The sequence below is a fragment of the Gopherus evgoodei genome, unplaced genomic scaffold (genome assembly GCF_007399415.2).
Source record: "Gopherus evgoodei ecotype Sinaloan lineage unplaced genomic scaffold, rGopEvg1_v1.p scaffold_45_arrow_ctg1, whole genome shotgun sequence".
In the NCBI taxonomy this organism is placed as follows: Eukaryota; Metazoa; Chordata; order Testudines; family Testudinidae; genus Gopherus; species Gopherus evgoodei.
This window is the reverse complement of record NW_022060066.1, coordinates 1,069,142-1,089,397: the sequence shown is the minus strand read 5'-3', so window position 1 is coordinate 1,089,397 and position 20,256 is coordinate 1,069,142. Positions and strand designations below refer to the sequence as shown.

Genomic DNA, 20,256 nt, shown 5'->3' with positions numbered 1-20,256 from the left:
AATCAGAATATTATTGACCAGGATGAAAAGTACTAATGTTGTCCAGTGATACCATAATTTCAAATGCTGTCATTCTGTTATATCCATTCTTATTTCTATTTCAAAGACATAACTGCAGGATGACAGAACTGAATAAACAGCAGAGCTGATACCCAGGGAATATGGGCTGTACCTAACAGACATGCTTGAACATTGAAACTCAGAGTCTGGGTTGAATCGAGCAGTGGCAGACTGTCTATCTGGACTTTGCCCAAGGACACTAAGGGCATATCCACACCACATGCTTCCAAACTCAGGTAGACAGACTTCACTAGCTCATAGCAGAGTAGATGGGGCCAGCACAGGAAGTGGCTCAGTCTAGCCACCTCAATACGAGCCTGCCTAAACTCTGTGGGTTCGTAGTTGGCTGAAGCCTGAGTTGGTGCCGAGGCTACCTCTGGCTACATGGGTATGTTTTGTGCAGTAACTTGAGCAGAGCTAGCCCATGTCCATCTACTGGAGCTGGGAAGGTATTTCTCTCTCCTGAGTAGATGGACCACTAGGAGGTCAATGGGACAGGAATCCAGATCTCCTGGTCTATCACCATATCCCATGTGCAACACTGCTGCCAGCTGAGCACAGAGTCTGTAAATGGTTTCACAGTGCAAATACATGATAAAACACATCCTAAGCCACAAACAGCTCATAAAAGAAAAGTCAGAGAAAGGGAGAGAGGGGAAATGGAGACATGGAGAGAGGAAGTGACTGTCCCTAGGTCACACAGCAGGTCACTTGCAGAGACAAGAACAAAAGCCAAGTCTCCTGACTGCCTCTGACCCGCACAGACCAGATATAAAGTCACAGAGGGAAATGACACAACCTAGCAGTAACTGTGCAATGCTTCTAGCCCATCTTTACTCAGAGATGGGATTGCTGCAGGGATTGATGCCGTTAATCAATTTGTAACCAAGTGGCAGGTCATTTATAAACAGAGGTTGGGGAGGAATTGTTACAGACAACTAGCACTTAGAACACTCAGCGAGTCTGTCATACTTCCATAGAAAGTGGGAATTGGGCTGTCTTGGAGTTCTAATACTTTAGTTTCATGCCAAAGTTTTCCTCTGTTGATTGACAGAATTGAGGGGCTATATTTTCTCAATCTGTGGATTTTTTTGCAATTTGTTCCGGTCTATAATGCATTTGTTCAAGTGATATCTTGGGCCAGATCCCCAGATGATGTAAAATGATGTAGCCCCATGGATTTTATGGGAGTTATGCTAATTAACACCAGTGTGATAACACACCTGAGTAGTGGTCTGATTGTATGCAGTACTTGTAGTCATGTTGGTCCCAGAATATTAAATAGACGAGGTAGATGAGGTAGTATGTGAGGCTCAAAAGTTTGTCTGTCTCACCCATGGAAGCTGATACAATAACAGCTATTACCTCACTGACCTTCTCTCCCTAGTGCTCTGATCATCAGCAGTGAGGAGCACTCACTGCTCCTAGTCAATGGAAGGATAGGAGGAGTGCTGTGCACATTTCACAGTAGATCATGGGACATTACTCAGAAGGTAATCAAGTCCATTCTCTCTGACAATTGAATCCTGAGTATGTACCTTCTTCTTCCCTCCACAGCCATCACACAACTTGCTGAGGAAGAAAATGTTCAACCGAACCACTGTGACCGAGTTCCTTCTCCTGGGTTTCTCTGACATTCGGGAGCTGCAGATTTTGCACTTTGTGGTGTTTCTAATGATTTATCTGGCAGGCCTGCTGGGGAATCTTCTCATCATCACAGCCATAGCCCTCAACCACTATCTTCACACCCCCATGTACTTCTTCCTGGTGAATCTGGCCATCGGAGACCTTGGCTCCATCTCTGTCACCATCCCCAAATCCATGGTCAATTCTCTCATGAACACCAGAGTGATTTCTTATTCTGGATGTGTCGCCCAAATCTTTCTCTTCATGTTCCTTGGTTCAGCTGATCTCGGCATCCTCACTGTCATGGCATATGATCGATATGTCGCCATCTGCCAACCACTGCACTATGAGAGAGTGATGAACAGGAGAGCTTGTGTCCAAATGGCAGCCATTGCCTGGATCAGTGGTATTCTTTACTCTGCCCTGCACACTGGGAACACATTTGCATTATCCTTATGTGGAGGAAATGTGGTGGATCAGTTTTTCTGTGCCATCCCCCAGCTACTCAAGCTTGCCTGCTCTGACTCAGAGCTCAATGAAACTGGGGTTATTGTCTTCAGTGCATGCTTAGCTTTAAGCTGCTTTGTTTTAATAATTGTGTCATATGTTCAGATCTTCAGATCAGTGCTAAGAATCCCCACTGAGCAGGGCCGGCAAAAAGCCTTCTCCACCTGCCTGCCTCACATCACTGTTGTCTCATTGTATGTTTCCACTGGCATCATTGCCTACCTGAAACCCAACTCCAGGTCCATATCACATTTGGATCTCATGGTGGATGTTTTGTATTCCATGGTACCTCCAATGCTGAATCCAATCATCTACAGCATGAGGAACAAGGAGATCAAAGCTGCCCTAAGGAAACTGATTGGATGGAGTTTATTTAAAACAAATAAAAAGTCCATCTTTCTATTTTGATTTTAACTTCTTTCTATGTTTCCTTATAAATATAATCAAATGATGATATAATTGACTCCATGAGAACATGGTTTGTCATCTCTTTATGCAAAAAGGGGAAATTAGAGTGGCAAAAATGAAAACACGACTCAGGTAAATGGATTTAATGTAAATACATATCAATGTAAATAATATCAGTATCTATCTGTTTGCCTGTATATCTATCTATCACAGGATTGTGTACTGCCACCCTTCACCATGCTATGTTAGCACCTTCTTCATAAAATCATTAGCCATATCGAAGTCCTTATTGGATCTCAGGGAGTGTCTGTCTCTTCTTTTTTGGAGTAAAAATTGGATTGCAGTATCAGTTCAGTAGCTGTTTGTTTTTTGTCTCCATCTCTGTTTTTTAGTTTTTCTTGGGTTGATTTCTTTCTTTGTTAAGTGTTTTTAAGGTGGGAATGACTGGGTAGATGGTAAGTGTTCACTTAGATGGCATTGTTGATGTTTTGTTACCTATCGGGGTTGTCCAAATGTCATCTGTTTGATGGGGTTTTCTGAGCGAGCTGAAAGTTTTCTTTCCACAATGTTAAAGGTGTGCACAAGAAGTGTCTGCATGGTTGAGTTTCGGTTGAAACAATTATATGAATAGGGCTGGGATATCATCATACTTTTAATGATGTGTTAGGGAACCAAGAACCTTAGGTAAACATTGTTTCATTATTGTAACCCTAAATAAATCAATGTTGTGTCATTCGTGCCATGGTGGGAAAGGATTGTTTGTTTGTTTGTTTGTTTGTTTGTTTGTTTGTTTGTTTGTTTGTTGAAGAGGAAGCTGTGGAGTATTTCTTAAAGACAATCAGACAGGATAATGAGGCCAATTTTGATACTTTTTAAATCACTGGGATTTAGCCACTCACTTCAAATTGATCAGGATTTGGCCAATGGCCAACACACACAAAGATCCAAGAATGGGTAATGATGACCAGGAGAATGTGAGTGCAACAGAGATGCATGGGTGAATTCCCCATCTCAGGTTGCAGAGGAGTATCTGTGTTAGTCTGTATTGTCAAAACCAATGAGGAGTTCTTGTGACACCTTAGAGACAAACAAATTTATTTAGACATTAGCTTTCATGGGCTGAAACACACTTCATCAGATGCATGGAATGAAAAATACAGTAGGCAGGTATAAATATACAGCCTACTGTATTTTTCACTTCATGCACCTGATGAGGTGGGTTATAGCCCATGAAAGCTAATATCCAAATAAATGTGTTAGTCTCAAACGTGCCACAAGGAGTCCTCTGTGTTTTCCACATCTCAGCTAAGCCTTTGCTAATGCAGAGTGGCTCCATCAACATTGCTGGTTTGATACTGGCCCAAAGACACAAGGCTAAATTCAATAGTGACATAAACACTGGTGTATGCAGTGTTGTTGCAGCCATGTTGGTCACCGCATATTTGAGAGACATGATGGGTGAGGTAATATTTATTTGACCAAGTTCTGCAGGGGAGAGAGACAAGCTTTAAAATGTATACAGAGCTCTTCTTCAGGTCTGGAGATGAGCTCTGCATAAGGGCCACCTTCTCTAAAAAATAGTGGTATGAGTAATTTGTCTGGTGTCATATGCACTGACCTGGCATTTCATGCATCATTCATTGTAAAACTAGTCACATTAAAGCTAAGAAAGGATCTCACAAAGCAGTCCTATTACACTGCTCTACAGCCAAAATGCTTCTGAAATAAATGTAGTCCAACTTTACTAATTCTGGGTCACTGAGAACAAAAATGATGCTTAAAATTGTTGATTGGCTCTAGTTTTCAAGATACGCTATTGGGTCAGTATATACAACCCTTGACTTGGGAATGGCAGAGGATAAGTGAGTTATAAAGGGAAGGGATCTCAATTTAAACCAAAAATGACTAAAATACATCTTTGACTGAATCTATGAATAAATCTATGACTGGGTTTGGACAGTACTTGCTTTTTAGGCAAAACAATGAATGATGCAATCTGAAGCTGGTATTGCATCATACATGATATGAATTGCATCATGTTATTCCTAGAAGTCATGGATGATGCAATCATAACGAAGCTTACATCACTCTGCTGAACAAATTGACCTATATCAGCTCTAGAAATCATACAGAGTGGTGCTCTCTTATTTGTCAGTGTTTGATTTTGCATAGGGACACATTTCTGATTAGCCAAAGTGAGCAGAGATGCCTCGTACTTGTGTGAACAGTGCAGATAACTTCTGCTATGTTTGTAGTGAAGTGACATTTGCATCACAAAAGCGCAGTCTAACCACTCTGGTTAAGAAAGCCTATCACCTTTATTTTGGATGCAAAATTGGAGATCAGGACAAGAGGTGTACCCCACACATACGCTGCAACACTTGTGCAACAAATCTTCGCCAGTGGTTGAACAGGAAAAGGAAATCTATGCCTTTTGCAGCGCCAATGATTTGGAGAGAGCCAACAGATCAGACCAGCAATTGTTAGTTCTGCATGGTGCCTCCTGTTGGGAAAGGTGTGTCAAAGAAGAAAAAGTGGACTGTGCCTTATCCAAACATTCCATCAGCTATACGCCCAGTACCCCACGGAGAAGGACTGCACCAGAATCATTCTCACTTGAGTCAGATGAGGAAGAGGAAGAGGATGAAACTTCTGGTCCTGAACCATCAATGTCACAGGACCCACATTTTCTCCCATCCTTCTCCTCTGAACCACACCTCCTAACACAAGGTGAATTGAATGACCTTGTCAGGGATTTGGAACTACCCAAGAGTAAGGCAGAGCTGTTGGGCTCCAGACTACAGCAGTGGAATCTCCTGGCAGGCTATCAGGGCAAATGGAGCCCATCAATGCTTGCAGACTATTGCTGGACAGTGACAAGAGATGCTCCATTTAAGGAATACAAGAGACAAACCAAGAAGCGCCGAGTAGACACTGAATAGGACTAACTATGTACATACTAGTTTTTTGCCTTTTGTTTCATAATAAATTTTATTTATATAACCCTTTTGCTGATTTTTAGTGTGTTACATAAACAGGACAGGTGAAATATTATCATGTAAAGCAACCATAAACACATGAAAAGATCTAGGTACAATTTATGATTAAAACTCTACTATCTACACAATATACATAGACATAAAATGTAAAAACTTAAATATCTCAGAAACAGTAGCCAATCAGTTGTTTTAATTGTCATATTTGAATTCAGCACATCAAAATACATAATAAATAGCACATTTTATCTCTGAAGCAGACAAATTCTCAAAAATTGTAGACCAGTGTTATTAGTATTAGAATCCCATCTCTGTGCATGGATATATACAATTCATATATAAGGGACAAAGGCATAATATGTGATTCGAGAGATAGTTTGATAGATCAATCAATAGATAGATAACACCAATTATTGTGACTCATTTCCTCTTCGTGTCTGTCTATAAATATTCAATATTAAACATTATTTACCAAAGGCCGTTATACCCCTTCTGGGCTCCTAACTCCCTCTGATGGGTTCTGTTCCTGTTCTGCAGTGCAGGTCACTCAAGCCAGGCCTCTCCTCTGGCTGCTCTGGAGAGCTTCTTCAAAAGTTCTGTCTGGCTCTGGGTCTCCTCTCTGCATCCCCTGCAGGAGGCTCCTTACTCCCTGACTTTCTTCTACTCTTTATCCCTGGAACAGAGATCACAGCTCAGGGTCCCTGGCTAGAATGGGAGCTCGACTCTTAGCTCTTCATCCTGGAAGCCCCAAGAACCTTAGCTCAAGACATTTCCAGAAGTTGCGATCTTTAGAAACATGAAAATGCAGCGTCTCCCCTCTCCTCTCCTCTCCTTTCCTATCTTCATTTAGACACAAGGAGAACCATAATCTGTTGAGACAACTGAGCGAACCAACGCTGGTTCATTGACAGTGGAATGCCTTCTGAACCCACAGGTCAAGTCTGTGAAACTTCAGGATGTGGCCTATGGCCTACCCATTCTCCAAAGCTTTCCCTGAAGCCATGAATACAGGACATGATACTACTAGGAAAAATTATATGGAAGGAGAATATTATGGTTGGTGAATGAGGCATGTTCTCATTATCACTGAAAAGGGAAGAAGGCTAGTGTTGGTTGGGGGAATTGTGTAGATTGTAAATGGTAGGGGGGGAAAGATAGGTGGAGGAGGGAACGTCTGTGATTTTTGGAAGGTGGAGAAGTGTAGGGGTAGTGAAGGACAGAGAAAACTGTGGCTGGTTGAAGAAGGAGAATGTGCTAGCTCATTGGTGGAGAAAAATTTGCCATTTGCTTAATGGGGGAAAATTACAGTTACTTAATGGGAAAATTGTTTGCTTAAGGAATGAGAATGTTATGCTGGATAAATTGCTTAGTATTTGGTGGACCAAGTCACTGTATTTTACATGTGTTCTTACCATACTGGGCACAGACCAACAGTTTGGGCTCTCTTATCAGTCAAGATAGATAAGAAATGCAAATATTGCCGTGACTTGATCCTATGGCTCACACCACAAGGCTATATCTATGTAAGAGATTATCCAGTTGGATGGGTCCCATTCCTGCAGCCATTGCTCAGACTGCACTGCCACTGACTGCTGCCAGAATGCTTAGTAAGGGCTGAAGGACCTGGTCCTGGCATCCCAAATTCAGCCCCCAAAAAGCACACCTTCTTCAATGTAGAGCAACAGCAGGGGCTGAAAAATGCTTCCAGATCCCTGAAGTCTGCAGAGAAAGGGCTCTGGTTCCTCAGTGCAGGACAGTGTGTTCCAGATCACATGGTCTTTGTTAGCAGATGGAACAAAAGCCTCGTTAGGCAAAGCTCTGTGCACTGAACATAAGAACGTAAGAACGGCCATATTTTGTCAGACCAAAGGTCCATCTAGTCCAGAGTCCTATGTTCCAACAGTGGCCAATACCTGGTGCCCAAGAGGGAATGAACAGAACAGTTAATCATCAAGGGAGCCATCCCGTTGCCCATTCCCAGCTTCTGGCAAACAGAGGCTAGGCACACCATCCATGCCCATTCTGGCTAACAGTCATTGATGGGCCCATCCTTCTTGAACTTATTTAGCTCTTTTTTGAACCCTGTTATAATCTTGGCCTTCACAACATCCTCTGGCAAGAAGTTCCACAGGTTCACTGTGCACTGTGTGAAAAAATAGTTCCTTTTGTTTGTTTTAAATCTGCTGTCTATTAATTTCATTTTGTGACCCCTAGTTCTTGTTTTATGGGAAGGAGTAAATAACACTTCCTTATTTACTTTCCCCACACCAGTCCTTATTTTATATACTTCTATCATATTCCCCCGTGAGTCACTGGAGGGTGATTTGCTGAGCAACCCCCCTCCCCTGTCCTTAGTGGAGAAGCCATCCTGGAGAAGCTGCTTCCCAAATGTTTGAGTTGGATTCTCCAACAGGACACTTTGGAAGACAGGGTGATGAGCCCTAGACAGATCTTAGAGGAGAGGGCGGTGGTATTCAGGGGAAACTGTTTTAGCTTCAGTCTATGACAACACCCTATCCCCATCCACACACATAATGGGCTTTCAAGAGATGCCCTCAATCCCAAATAAACAAAGTAAACTCTGACAGGCTAGGCCCTCAGTTGGTGTAAATTGGCCATATCTTAATTTAAATCAAAGGGTCAGGTCATCTGTTGGTGTAAATAGCCCTAGCTACTTTGAAATCAATGGAACCGCATCAATTCACACCAGCTAAAGACATGACCTTTCATTTTTCATGCTTGCCTCTGGGTAGATCTTAGTGTCTGACTTTGAACACCCTGGGCAGCCTGAGTTGTGGGTTCTTCTGGTGGCTGCCTCTCAAGAGCTGCTGATGCAATGCAGGGGAAAAATTTTCTGCTGCCCCAGTGGTAATCATGTGGAGTTAATGAAGGAACAGGTTATTCCAGGCAAACTAAACTTCTGGTGCTGCTAGTTTCTTAGCTATTGTATGTCACATGCCTGTGCTATAAATATACATTTAACTTGTCAAATACCTTAGCCAAATCTGCCTTGTTTTTTAGCCAAGGATCCTTTCAGGGATGTAACCGTTGTGTGAGGTCCAGGGCAGTGCTGTTCCCCCTTTGTGGAGTTAGGATTGACTTGGACAGGTTGTCCAGGTGGTTTGTTCCTGTTGTCACATCAGAGCTGGGCTCACAGCCCTGGAGACTAGATGCAGCTATTTAGCCCCAGAGCAGGGGTATACTGAGCTGTGATGGTGTTTGATGCCTGCACAACCCAGGAGCAGTTCTAGATCTTCAGGAGTTTTCAGTCCCTCATCGCATTTAGTCCATCACCTCTTGGCCAAGCCTGCCTGAGGAGGGGAACAGGGAGCACCCATCTGTGGAGTGGTTCCCTGTCTGCTAGGAACAGCGGAGAGACCAGCGACTCAGGAAATCCATCTTTGGACATGGAAACCACTGCTGGATAATAGACTCATAGACTCATAGACTCTAGGACAGGAAGGGACCTCGAGAGGTCATCGAGTCCAGTCCCCTGCCCTCATGGCAGGATCAAATACTCTCTAGAGCATCCCTGATAGACATTTATCTAACCTACTTATAAATATCTCCAGAGATGGAGATTCCACAACCTCCCTGGCAATTTATTCCAGTGTTTAACCACCCTGACAGTTAGGAACATTTTCCTAATGTCCAACTTAAACCTCCCTTGCTGCAGTTTAAGCCCCTTGCTTCTTGTTCTACCCTTAGAGGCTAAGGTGAACAAAAGTTTTCTCCGTCCTCCTTATGACACCCTTTTAGATACCTTTACTAGCTAGAAGCCTCCTGACCAAGATCCCTCCCCTAGTTCAGTATTTCTTCAGGCATTGTAGCTGTCATGAGCATAGAGGAGTGGAGGAGAGAGGTAATTTGTCTTGTGCGTGTTCTCTATTTTTATGTCATTCTCCCCCCTTCTAGGATTATCTCCAGCTAGCGTTCAGGCGATAGCCCAGTCTGTTTACACAGAAAGCCTCCATCTGTGGCCAAATTTTTGCTTCGATCTATGAAAACTCATTAGGAGCTCAAACAAAACTGAATTAGAGATCAGGACTTAAGAAATGATTCCTTATGAATTGTTTAGCCTGTCTCAGGTATTATCTTCCTTGTTAAAGGTGAGGAAAGTGAGACACAGAGAGTTGTGGTAATTTAGTCGCATAGTTGGGTTTAGATCACAGGAGCTGAAGGTGTTTTGTCCTCCTCTCTTGAGCCCCTGCTGCCTGGCTGTATTTATTCTCATCTTAGGGTGGAAATCTCAAGGGAGTCGAACGGACTTAATCCCCAAGATGTACATGCCTTAATCCCTTAGGCTTTTTTGCAAATCCCAGCCTTCATATTTTTGAACTTCAAGATAAGCCCAGGCTGTAGAAGCTGACAAGACACGCCCAATATGAGGATTACAAAGGGGCTCAGGCACCTAAAGAAGCTGACAGGCACCTAGTGGAATTTAAAATAATACCTAAGCCGGGTAGTCGCCTAATTACCCTTGAATAGCAATAGAATTTAGCCACTTGGCTCACTTAGGAGCTTTGTTCAATCCCACTAGACTCCTGTGTCCATTTGTAATCCTGGCTCACAGGTCGGGTGACCAGATGTCTCGATTTTATAGGGACAGTCCTGATTTTGGGGACTTTTTCTTAGATAGGCTCATATTACCCCCAAGCCCCTGTCCTGATTTTTCACATTTGCCCTCTGGTCACCCTACTCACAAATAAGACAGAAGCTGGGCTGGAGTCAGGGAAGTCTGGGGGAGATTTCAAGGTCTGTGCCAGGCAGAGGACGGGGGGCAGACTTTGAACTGAAAAGTGTAAATTTTATAAAGAAAATGAAAATATATTTTTTGTTTTCACTTTTCAAAAAGAACATCACAAATTTTTTAAAAAGGTTTTGCTAAACCCCCAATTCTTTTCTTTCTTTCTTTCTTTCTTTCTTTCTTTCTTTCTTTCTTTCTTTCTTTCTTTCTTTCTTTCTTTCTTTAACAAACAAACAAACAAACTTCACCCCAAAATTTCCAGCCAGGCTTAAGCTTTAAACAAGGGCTGAGTAACTTGCTGTTTTTTAATAACACCGTATTTGGAAGCCCATTCATACTATTGCATCTGTTTTGATTTATTTTTCAAAGGAAAGTAAAACTGAGTAAACAGCAAAGCTGCTATCCACAGAATTTGTTTTATACAGAGTAGCACAGGGAGAGAGGTGAATGAAGCAGCCAAAGCCTGTGTATCCTGACATGGCCGATAGATGGACATGGAGGAGGTCAGTGGGCGTCGAACCTTTTTGCTCCAGCACAATACCCAGTATCCAACACCGATGCCATTTGAGCACACATTCTGTAACTAGGTGCACAGAACATACACATAGCAAGACACAACCCATCCCCCAAAATGCTCACAGGGAAGTAGATAAAGCGGAGAAAGATATGGAAAACTGAGGCAAGGAGAAGGGAAGTGGCTGGCCCAAGGTTACACAGAAAGTCAGTGGTAGAAACAAGGATAGACCCCAAGTCTCCTGACTGTCACACAGAGCAGACACAAATTCACAGAGGCAAGTGATACAACACAGCAGTAAGTGAGTGGTGCTACTAACTCATCAGCTCATAGCTGTGTAAGGATAGCTAGCACTGGGTTCCATACATCAAAGTATGGTCAGACAGCGGGCTGTCTATGTGATGCTGGGGTGGAATAATCACAGAAAAATTGCCATGTAGGACACCAGGGGTGTCTATGCCTTATTCCCCAGGAAAATGGAAATTAAGTCGTGCTGGTGTTTTAGAATTTCAGTTCCATGCCCAGACTGAGAGCCTGCTGTTGGTCACAATAGAGGGCCATTTTTGGCAAAGACTGTTGGATTTGGCTTATACTTTTTTCCATCTTCTTGCTGGTCTTGGATCAGAGCTTCAGATAGTGTCAACTGACCCAGCTCCACTGGTTTTAGTGACATGTGCTGATTGTCATGTAACAATGCACCGGCCTAGTGGTCTGATTGTCAGCGGGTGATGTCCATTCACCTCTCCTGCTCAATGGAAGCAACGAGTGCTCTGCTCCTTTGACAGTCACTTCAGGAGTTACTCTGCACAGGGGAACTGGTACCATTCCCTCTGTCACTTTAATACTGCCCATTGCCCTTCTCCTTCCCTCCACAGGCATCACACAACTTACTGAGGAAGAAAATGTCCAACCAAACCATAGTGACCAAGTTCCTTCTTCTGGGTTTCTCTGAGGTTCAAGGGCTGCAGATTTTGCACTTTGTGATGTTTCTGGTGCTTTACCTGGCAACCCTAATGGGGAATCTTGTCATCATCACAACCATAGCCCTCAACCACCATCTTGACAGGTCCATGTACTTCTTCCTAATGAATTTGTCCATCCTAGACTTTGGCTCCATCTCTGTCATCATTCTCAATTCCATGGCCAATTCCCTCATGAACACCAGGGTGATTTCTTATTCTGGATGTATCACCCAAGTCTTTCTTCTCTTATTCTTTGCTTCAGTAGATTTAGCCTTACTGACCATCATGGCATATGACCGATACATCGCTATCTGCCAACCACTGCACTATAAGACCACAATGAACAGAAGAGTATGAGTCCAAATGGTGGCCATTGCCTGGATTTGCAGTATTCTGTATTCTGCTCTGAACACTGGGAACACGTTTGCGTTAACTTTCTGTGGAGGCAACATGGTGAACCAATTCTTCTGTGAAATTCTCCAGCTACTCAAGCTCACCTGCTCTGATTCGTACCTCAATGAAAATGGAGTTATTGTCTTTAGTGTGTGCTTAATCTTAAACTGCTTTTTTTAAATAATTGTGTCTTATGTTCAGATCTTCAAAACTGTGCTGAGAATCCCCTCTGAACAGGGCTGGCTTAAATCCTTCTCCACCTGCCTCTCTCATCTCATTGTGAACTCCTTGTTCCTTTTCCCTGGCACCTTTGCATACCTAAAACCCATCTCCAGCTCCACATCAGGCGTAGATCTTGTGGCACCGATTCTCTATTCTGTGGTGCCTCCCATGATGAATCCAATCATCTGCAGTATAAGGAACAAGGACATTAAAGCTGCCCTGTGGAAAATGATTGGATTGAGGCTATTCACCAAGAATAAAATGTCTGCCTTTTCCCCATAACCACAATGTCATTCTGTGTTTCTTTATAAATATAATCTACTGTTGACATTATTTTATCCATAAGAATGTAGCATGCAATCTGTGTATGAACATTGGGGTATTTACTCTGGCAAAAACTAGTCAATGAAGTTAATCTATGTTTGCATCAGAGTAAAAAGGTTAAAAAAATCTATCTATCTATCTATCTATCTATCTATCTATCTATCTATCTATCTATCTATCTATCTATCTATCTATCTATCTATCTATCTATCTAATGATTTTATAAAGCAACCCATCACTACATTTTCTGATCAGTAGCCATAGCAAAGTTTCTAGTGTACATCCTGGAGTCTCTGTCTCTTGATTTTTGGGGATAAAACTCTATTTGAGGTAACAGTGCAGCTGTTTGTATTTTTCCTTTTCTCTGTTTCTTAGTTTAGATAGTTTTTTGTAATTGATCTGTTGATGGGTTGACTTGTTTCTTTCTTAAAGGTGTTTCTGTGGAGGTGATGAGTGTTTGGTTCGATGAGGTTGTCAATGTTTGTCATCTACGATGTGTGCCCATGTGTCATTAACAGCATTTTGGGCTGTATAAGTAGTGGCATGGCCAACAGATCAAGGGATGTGATCACTCCCCTCTATTTGACATTGGTGAGACCTCATCTGGAGTATTGTGTCCTGTTTTGGACCCCAAACTACAAGAAGGATGTAGAAAAATTGGAAAGAGTCCAGTGGAGGGCAACAAAAATCATTAGTTGACTGGGGCACATGACTTAGGATGAGAGGCTAGGGAACTGGGATTGTTTAGTCTGCAGAAGAGAAGAATGAGGGGGGATTTGATAGCTGCTTTCAACTACCTGAAAGGAGATTCCAAAGATAATGAATCTAGACTGTTCTCAGAACAAGGAGTAGTGGTCTCGAGTTACAGTGGAGGAGGTTTAGTCTGGATATTAGGAAACACTATTTCACTAGAAGGGTAATGAAGCACTAGAATGGGCTACCTAGGGAGGTTTTGGAATCTCCTTCCTTAGATGTTTTTAAGATCAGGCTTGACAAAGCCCTAGCTGAGATCATTTATATGGGGACTGGTCCTGCTTGGAGCAGGGAGTTGGACTAGATGACCGCCTGAGGTCCCTTTCAACCCTGATATTCTATGATTACTGTGATGGGATTTTCTGAGTGAGCCATAGGTTTGATTTCTACAATGACAAAGGGGAGGAAAAGAGGTTTCTGTGTAGCTGAGTTCTCATTGAAATAATGTCAGAATGCTGGAATATTATTGTATTATTGTTTATATGCTGAAGTACCTAGAGTCTTAGCTATTATTATTATTATTATTATTATTATTATTATTATTATTATTATTATTATTATTATTAAAATGTTTTAAAAATAACTGAAAGTTGTATCATTCTTGCTAGATTTGAAGAGGCTATTTTGTTGTTTCCCAAAGAATATCTGACTTGCAATAATGAAGCCAATCTGGATCCCACTGAAGGGTTTAGACTATCATGTCAAAAAGATCATGATTTGGCCAATGACTTGGAAATAAAAAGACCCATTTTTTCTAATGTCACCCTAGAGAAAGTCAGTGTGACAAAGATGTAAGGGTAAAATTTCCCATGTTAGCTATACTAGCGCCAAAGCAGAGAAGTTCCATTGACATCACCGATTTAATGCCAATGAAGTAGTGGCCAAAGATTCTGGGTTAAACTCAGTATTGCTATACACATTGATGTATGTGACCTGTGATAGCTAGACTTAGAAGGATCAGATTTTTATTGATAAATATTGATAAGTTAGTAAGAGGACCAAAACAAATTCACCGTGGCTAAACAGCAAAGTAATATAAGTATGGCAGTTAGAGGCAAAAAGTCACCCTTCAAACACTGGAAGTTAAATCCTACTGTGGAAAATCGTAAGGAGAATAAAGCTCCGCAAGTCAAGTGTAGAAGTCTAATTAGGTAGGCCAAAGAAGAGAACAAGAGCACTTCACAGTTTGAACCCATGGCACAGAGACGGGGGCCTATTGAACAGTGGGGTTCTGTTCTGTGCAAGGAGGGGCCGACCGTGGCCAGAAGTAAGAAGGACTTGCTGAGAGTAAGGAGGACTCTGCCCAGCGGGAAACACTGATGGATTTCAGACTCCCATAAGGCGTAAACCACAGCAAAGGAGGGGACATCTCAGGACACTGTTGTTTTCAAATAATGTCTAAAACACAAGAGCTTTAAAAGTAAAGTTACTGTATTTAAGAAATCCTTTAGGTCATCCTGTTTTGCTGCTACATTGTTCCTGAAAGAGTTATACTAGATGCCCAAAGTCACCAAATCTAGGTGGAGCTTCGAGCGGGGGAGGATGTGTGTGTAAGCAACTGGGGGGATTGGAAGAACTCAAAAACTTTTTTTGAGGTCCAGGGTAGATGGATGGTGAAAAGTCCACACCCCTGAACGAAACAAGTATACCAACCTAACCCCACTTGTGGACAGCGCTATGTTGATGGGAACTGCTTCTTCTGTGAACATAGCTACTGCCATGTGGGAAAGTGGATTAACTACAGTAATGGAAGAAGTCCTCCTGTTGAAGTAGAAGCATTTTCACTTAAACACTACAGGGGTGCAGCTGCATCTGGGCACCTATGCTGATGAAGAGTTTGAAGTGTTGACTTGTAATTAGGTACCTTTTAGAGGGTGTGGCTTAGCACACACCTGTCTGGTGAGCATCTCCTGTAGTTTAGTTAGGTGCCACCCAACAAAGCATACTGGCTTCGCTGGATCCCATTCTTCAGTGTCTGTCTCTTCCTGTTCATTATACAGGGAACCAGAGCACATAAGTCAGGATTTGCAAATCCTGATGATTTTTTAGGGGGTTTCTGTGATCCAGCCTGTCACAACTATGATTTAGACCAACTGAGTAGCTTTTTTTTAAAGAAAACTCATTGTATCCAATCAGGCAAAGAAATAGAACACGTTATAATGTATTAATTTAAAATGGCTCAAAATGCACACGGGAAGTGAATGCAATGAAGTTCTTATAAAAGAGAAATGGAGTAAGAAATATTCAAAGAAATAACAACAAATAATGAATAGTCACTGGAAAATCATGAGTTGGACATCAACAGTCATAGACAGAGTAAGAGACACGATAAATTGTCACTGATTTTTCATGATCTGTCTAGCTATCTACATGATCTTATTTTATCTATTGTATATGTAGTACACACAACCATGCACAAACCTGGTTTAATAAATATGAATTAATAATAATAACAGCAACCAGCTTTGGAGATTTAGAAACATTCGGATACTTGTGTGGATGAGAGAGGAATGGCTCCATACAAAGCTACATGTTGATGTGAATGACTGCTTCCCAATTGTTATGATTAAAAGGCTAGCTCAATCTCTTCTCCCCACTTTGGTCTCTTACTTCAAACCCTCAGGTCTAAGCTTTGTGCCTATCCCTGTCTTAGGGTGGAATCATGTGATTCCCCATCTCTCAAATTGGGTCCCAACCGTGATTTCTCCAACTGTGTTTGGTGCCTGCATTTCTTCCCACAGGACTGTGACCAGCACTAAGATAAGTGACTAAATGCCTTCACCATGCAAAGTGTGATTTATTTACTACAATAGGAACAAAGCATAACATAAGAGAAAATATGAGCACTTCCAGAGGGATCACTGCAGTAGTTTGGTGGAATCAAAATGTAGCCTTATTATTCAGACTTCGTTTCTCTTTAGGAACCATTTTAATACATTTCTCTTTCAAATACCTTTGCACCATAGGAAAAACAATACAGTATATATTTATTTTAATAAATTTAAATAAATAACAATAATACATTCAGTTATAGAAGGCTCTACGTGCCCTAACACATCATACATGACATAATAAAATCCATTCAGCATTAAAATCATTTGAACAGACACGTGCAGAAACTTTTTTTCAATTATTCATCAATGGGGAAAGCAAAACATCATGTCTCTCAGAAAATCTCATCAAGGTGATTCTGACATTGACACCTTGAACAGATGACAAAATAAATGGATACCACCATTCAGTCACACATATTCCACACTCTCAAGCTCCTCCCTCCCCCAAGAAAGCCACCTGAAACAAAGAAACAAGTCAACAAATGAATCAACAAAATCAAACAAAATGAAAAAGAAACAAGCAAACACACAAGCCAAACCTCTCATACCCCAGGCTGTTGGTGACGTAACCCAATATATCCCTATGATAGATAGATAGATAGATAGATAGATAGATAGATAGATAGATAGATAGATAGATAGATAGATAGATAGATAGATAGATAGATAGATAGATAGATAGATAGATGCATACGTCGATAGATTCTGATCTTATGTACACTGGTGTAATCTTATTCTAACTCATTTGACTTCAGTGAAGCTAGTCCAGATTTCATGATTTCATCAGCAGATTATACCCTAAATTCTGGAAGAGACAATTTTGTCATCAGTTGATTATATCTACAAAGAAACTCAGAATGAAATCACAGTCAAGTTGCAGTGAATGATATTTTAACTCTTGGTGAATAACCTCCACACAACCAGTTTCTGCAATGTAGCTTTGATCTCCTTGTTCCTCATGCTGTAGATGATGGGATTCATCACTGGAGGTACCAGGGAATAGAGAACACCCACAGCAAGGTCCAGACCTGATGCTGAGCTAGAGGTGGGTTTCAGGTAGGCAAAGATGCCAGTGAAAAGCAACAAAGAGACCACAGTGAGGTGAGGAAGGCAGGTGGAGAAGGCTTTATGCTGTCCTTGCTCAGAAGGGATTCTCAGCACAGTCTTGAAGATATGAACATAAGACACAATAATGAAAACAAAGCAGTTTAAACTTAAAAACACACCTAAGGCAATACCCCCAACTTCACTGAGATACGAATGAGAGCAGGTGAGCTTGAGTAGTTGGGGGATTTCACAGAAGAACTGGTTGATGTCATTGGACTGGCAGAATGGTAACCTGAAGGTGTTCCCAGTGTGCAGGGCAGAGAAGATAATACCACTGATCCAGGCACTGACTGCCATTTGGACACAAGCTCTCCTGTTCATCACTCTCTCATAGTGCAGTGGTTGGCAGATGGCAACATATCGGTCATATGCCATGATGGTGAGTAAGGCAAGATCAGTTGCAGTGAAGAGGAAAAACAGAAAGACTTGGGCAACACATCCAGGATAAGAAATCACCCTGGTGTTCATGAGGGAGTTCGCCATGGATTTGGGGATAGTAACGGATATGGAGCCAAAGTCTAGGATGGACAGATTTACCAGGAAGAAGAACATGGGGGATTGAAGATGGGGGTTGAGGGCTACGGCTGTGATGATGAGAAGATTCCCCATCAGGGCTGCCAGGTAAATCACCAGGAACGTAACAAAGTGCAAAATCTGCAGCTCCCGAACGTCAGAAAATCCCAGGAGAAGGAACTCGGTCAGGGTGGTTTCGTTGGACATTTTCTTTCTCAGTTCATTGTTTGATGGCTGTGGAGGGAAGAGCAAAGACAGTAGGGGAATTACAGTGACAGAGAGAGTGGCCCTGATTTCTCCCAGCAATATGACGTGAGTGTCAACAATGCACAGCACTCGTTACTGCTATTAACTTGGATTAGTGAGTTATATCACACGAATGTAAATTGGCACAGCAAAGTCAAGGAAGCTGCATCAGTTTGCACCATCTGAAGATCTGGCTCATGATGTGGCTTAATAAAATGCTGTGTGAAGGATGGAACAAAGTACAGTCCCAATGCAACAATTCTAGCCAAGATGGATCCCCTATTGCTACGAAGAGCAGGTTCTGGACTTAGACAAGAAACTAAAGTGCTAAAATTCCAACACTACCTGATATCCTTTTTTCGTGGTAGTAGGAGATGGACTTGGCATTCTGTATGACAGCTGACCTGTAACGATTTCACTGCAACACCACATAGATGGCCAGCTGCCTAAAAACATATTGATTTATGACACCAAATCCTGACTGCATTTCCATCTCTGTGTACTGATGGGCTAGCAGCATTGCTCTGCTACCTCTGTGCTTTGTCATTTGCCTCTGTCACTTTATGGCTGTGCGGGTCAGTGGCCATCAGGAGACTTTGGTTCTGTTCTTGGCTCTGCCACTGACCTGCTATGTAATCTTGAGCCAGTCACTTTGCCTCCTTGTGCCTCTGTTTTCCCTTCATCCATTCTCTGCCTTGTCTTCTTGGACTGTGACTTCTGTGGGGAATGAGCTGTGTCTTATTATATGTATGTTCACTGCCTCCATTTACAGCATTTGTGTTTAGCGGGTAGCACTGTGGGACAGTGCATATGGCGCTAGAGGAGAATATCTCAGTTCTAATCCCATTGACATCCTCTATGTCCTTGGGCAGTGATAAGAGAAACAGGCTTTGGCTGGGGACGTCAATTCACTGTTCTCTATCTAAGGCACTAGTATGTTTAATACCCATGCTCTTGGCTGCCAACTTCGCTGCTTACTCAGTTTTACCATTCAACAAGTGTCCCTTTGAAACAGAAATAAACACAGTTACAATAGAGTGACTGGGTTAAAACTGTACAATTATTGAACTATATCAGTGTTCCTACCCCGGTTGAAATCTACAAGTCCAATCTGGGGTATTCAGACATTTTCAGTTTAAATTATGTCAAAGGAAAACTGGATTTTAAACTGAGACATGTTCCAGGGAAGTTTCTGCTAGTCTTGAAAAAACAACCTATGTACTGGTAAAGTCTAAATATTTTTTTTCTTAAACTCAGTGACAATGTTTCAGTTTTAAACAGTTTACCAGAAATTGTCCTGTTCTCAATGAACAAAAAGAAAAAAGTTTTGGTTTTCACAATTTCTATGAAAAGTCAACTGTTGTCTGCTAGGAAAATAACAACAACAACAACTCTGAGGAACTCTAAATGTTTGCTTAAATTATATTAAAGGTTTTGAAGAGTTCCAATTATAACTCATAGTTCTATTATGAAATTTGCCTTTTATGTTAATACACAAAGATATTTATTTGCAAATAGCAAACTTACTGTTTTGTCTCTGTGGAATATTTTCCAATTTGTGATGGATTTGTGGGATCTGCGATCGGCCAGACCTGCGGACAAGGCAGGTAAACAAACCATCCCGGCCCACCAGGGGCTTTCCCTACACAAGCAGCAACCCCAGTTTGCGAAACCCTGCATTTGAAATCCACCACAAGGATTCTTCAATTATTGCCTGTTTATTTACCTGTCAATAATGCCCCATTACTGATTTATCCAGCTGCTGTTTCTCTGCCTCTTCACCATGTTTCCTGTGATGCTGGGTCTTTCTGCAGTTACCAGAAGTCAGGGACCCACCCCACAGATACGAGTTCCCTCCTCTCCTCCTCAGACAGGCTTGGCTGAGGAGTGAAGCCTCTCCAAACTGTATAACAAATGATAACTTCTGCATTCTTCAAATATGGACACAACTCAATATGTGGTTGTTGGGTGCCGAACTCCCATTGGAAGTCTCTAGGAGTTTTATGTCAAACATGATCACAGCTCAGTATATGCTTGTTCTGAA

General features: G+C 41.9%; 2 protein-coding genes across 2 annotated transcripts; one reads left to right on the top strand and one right to left on the bottom strand.

The window, feature by feature from the left end:
* Nucleotides 1-1,644: 1,644 nt before the first annotated feature.
* On the top strand, nucleotides 1,645-2,601 carry LOC115642758 (olfactory receptor 14A16-like). Its single transcript, XM_030546468.1, has one exon. It carries the CDS (start codon nucleotides 1,645-1,647, stop codon nucleotides 2,599-2,601), a length of 957 nt encoding a protein of 318 aa, XP_030402328.1.
* A 14,636-nt stretch (nucleotides 2,602-17,237) lies between these two features.
* On the bottom strand, nucleotides 17,238-18,173 carry LOC115642797 (olfactory receptor 14A16-like). Its single transcript, XM_030546499.1, has one exon. The coding sequence runs from the start codon at nucleotides 18,171-18,173 to the stop codon at nucleotides 17,238-17,240; it is 936 nt and encodes a 311-aa protein (XP_030402359.1).
* Nucleotides 18,174-20,256: the final 2,083 nt, after the last annotated feature.

Coding starts and splice junctions, on each gene's coding strand:
- LOC115642797 (XM_030546499.1), bottom strand. CDS start 18,173: ATGTCCAACGAAACCACCCTGACCGAGTTCCTTCTCCTGGGATTTTCT.
- LOC115642758 (XM_030546468.1), top strand. CDS start 1,645: ATGTTCAACCGAACCACTGTGACCGAGTTCCTTCTCCTGGGTTTCTCT.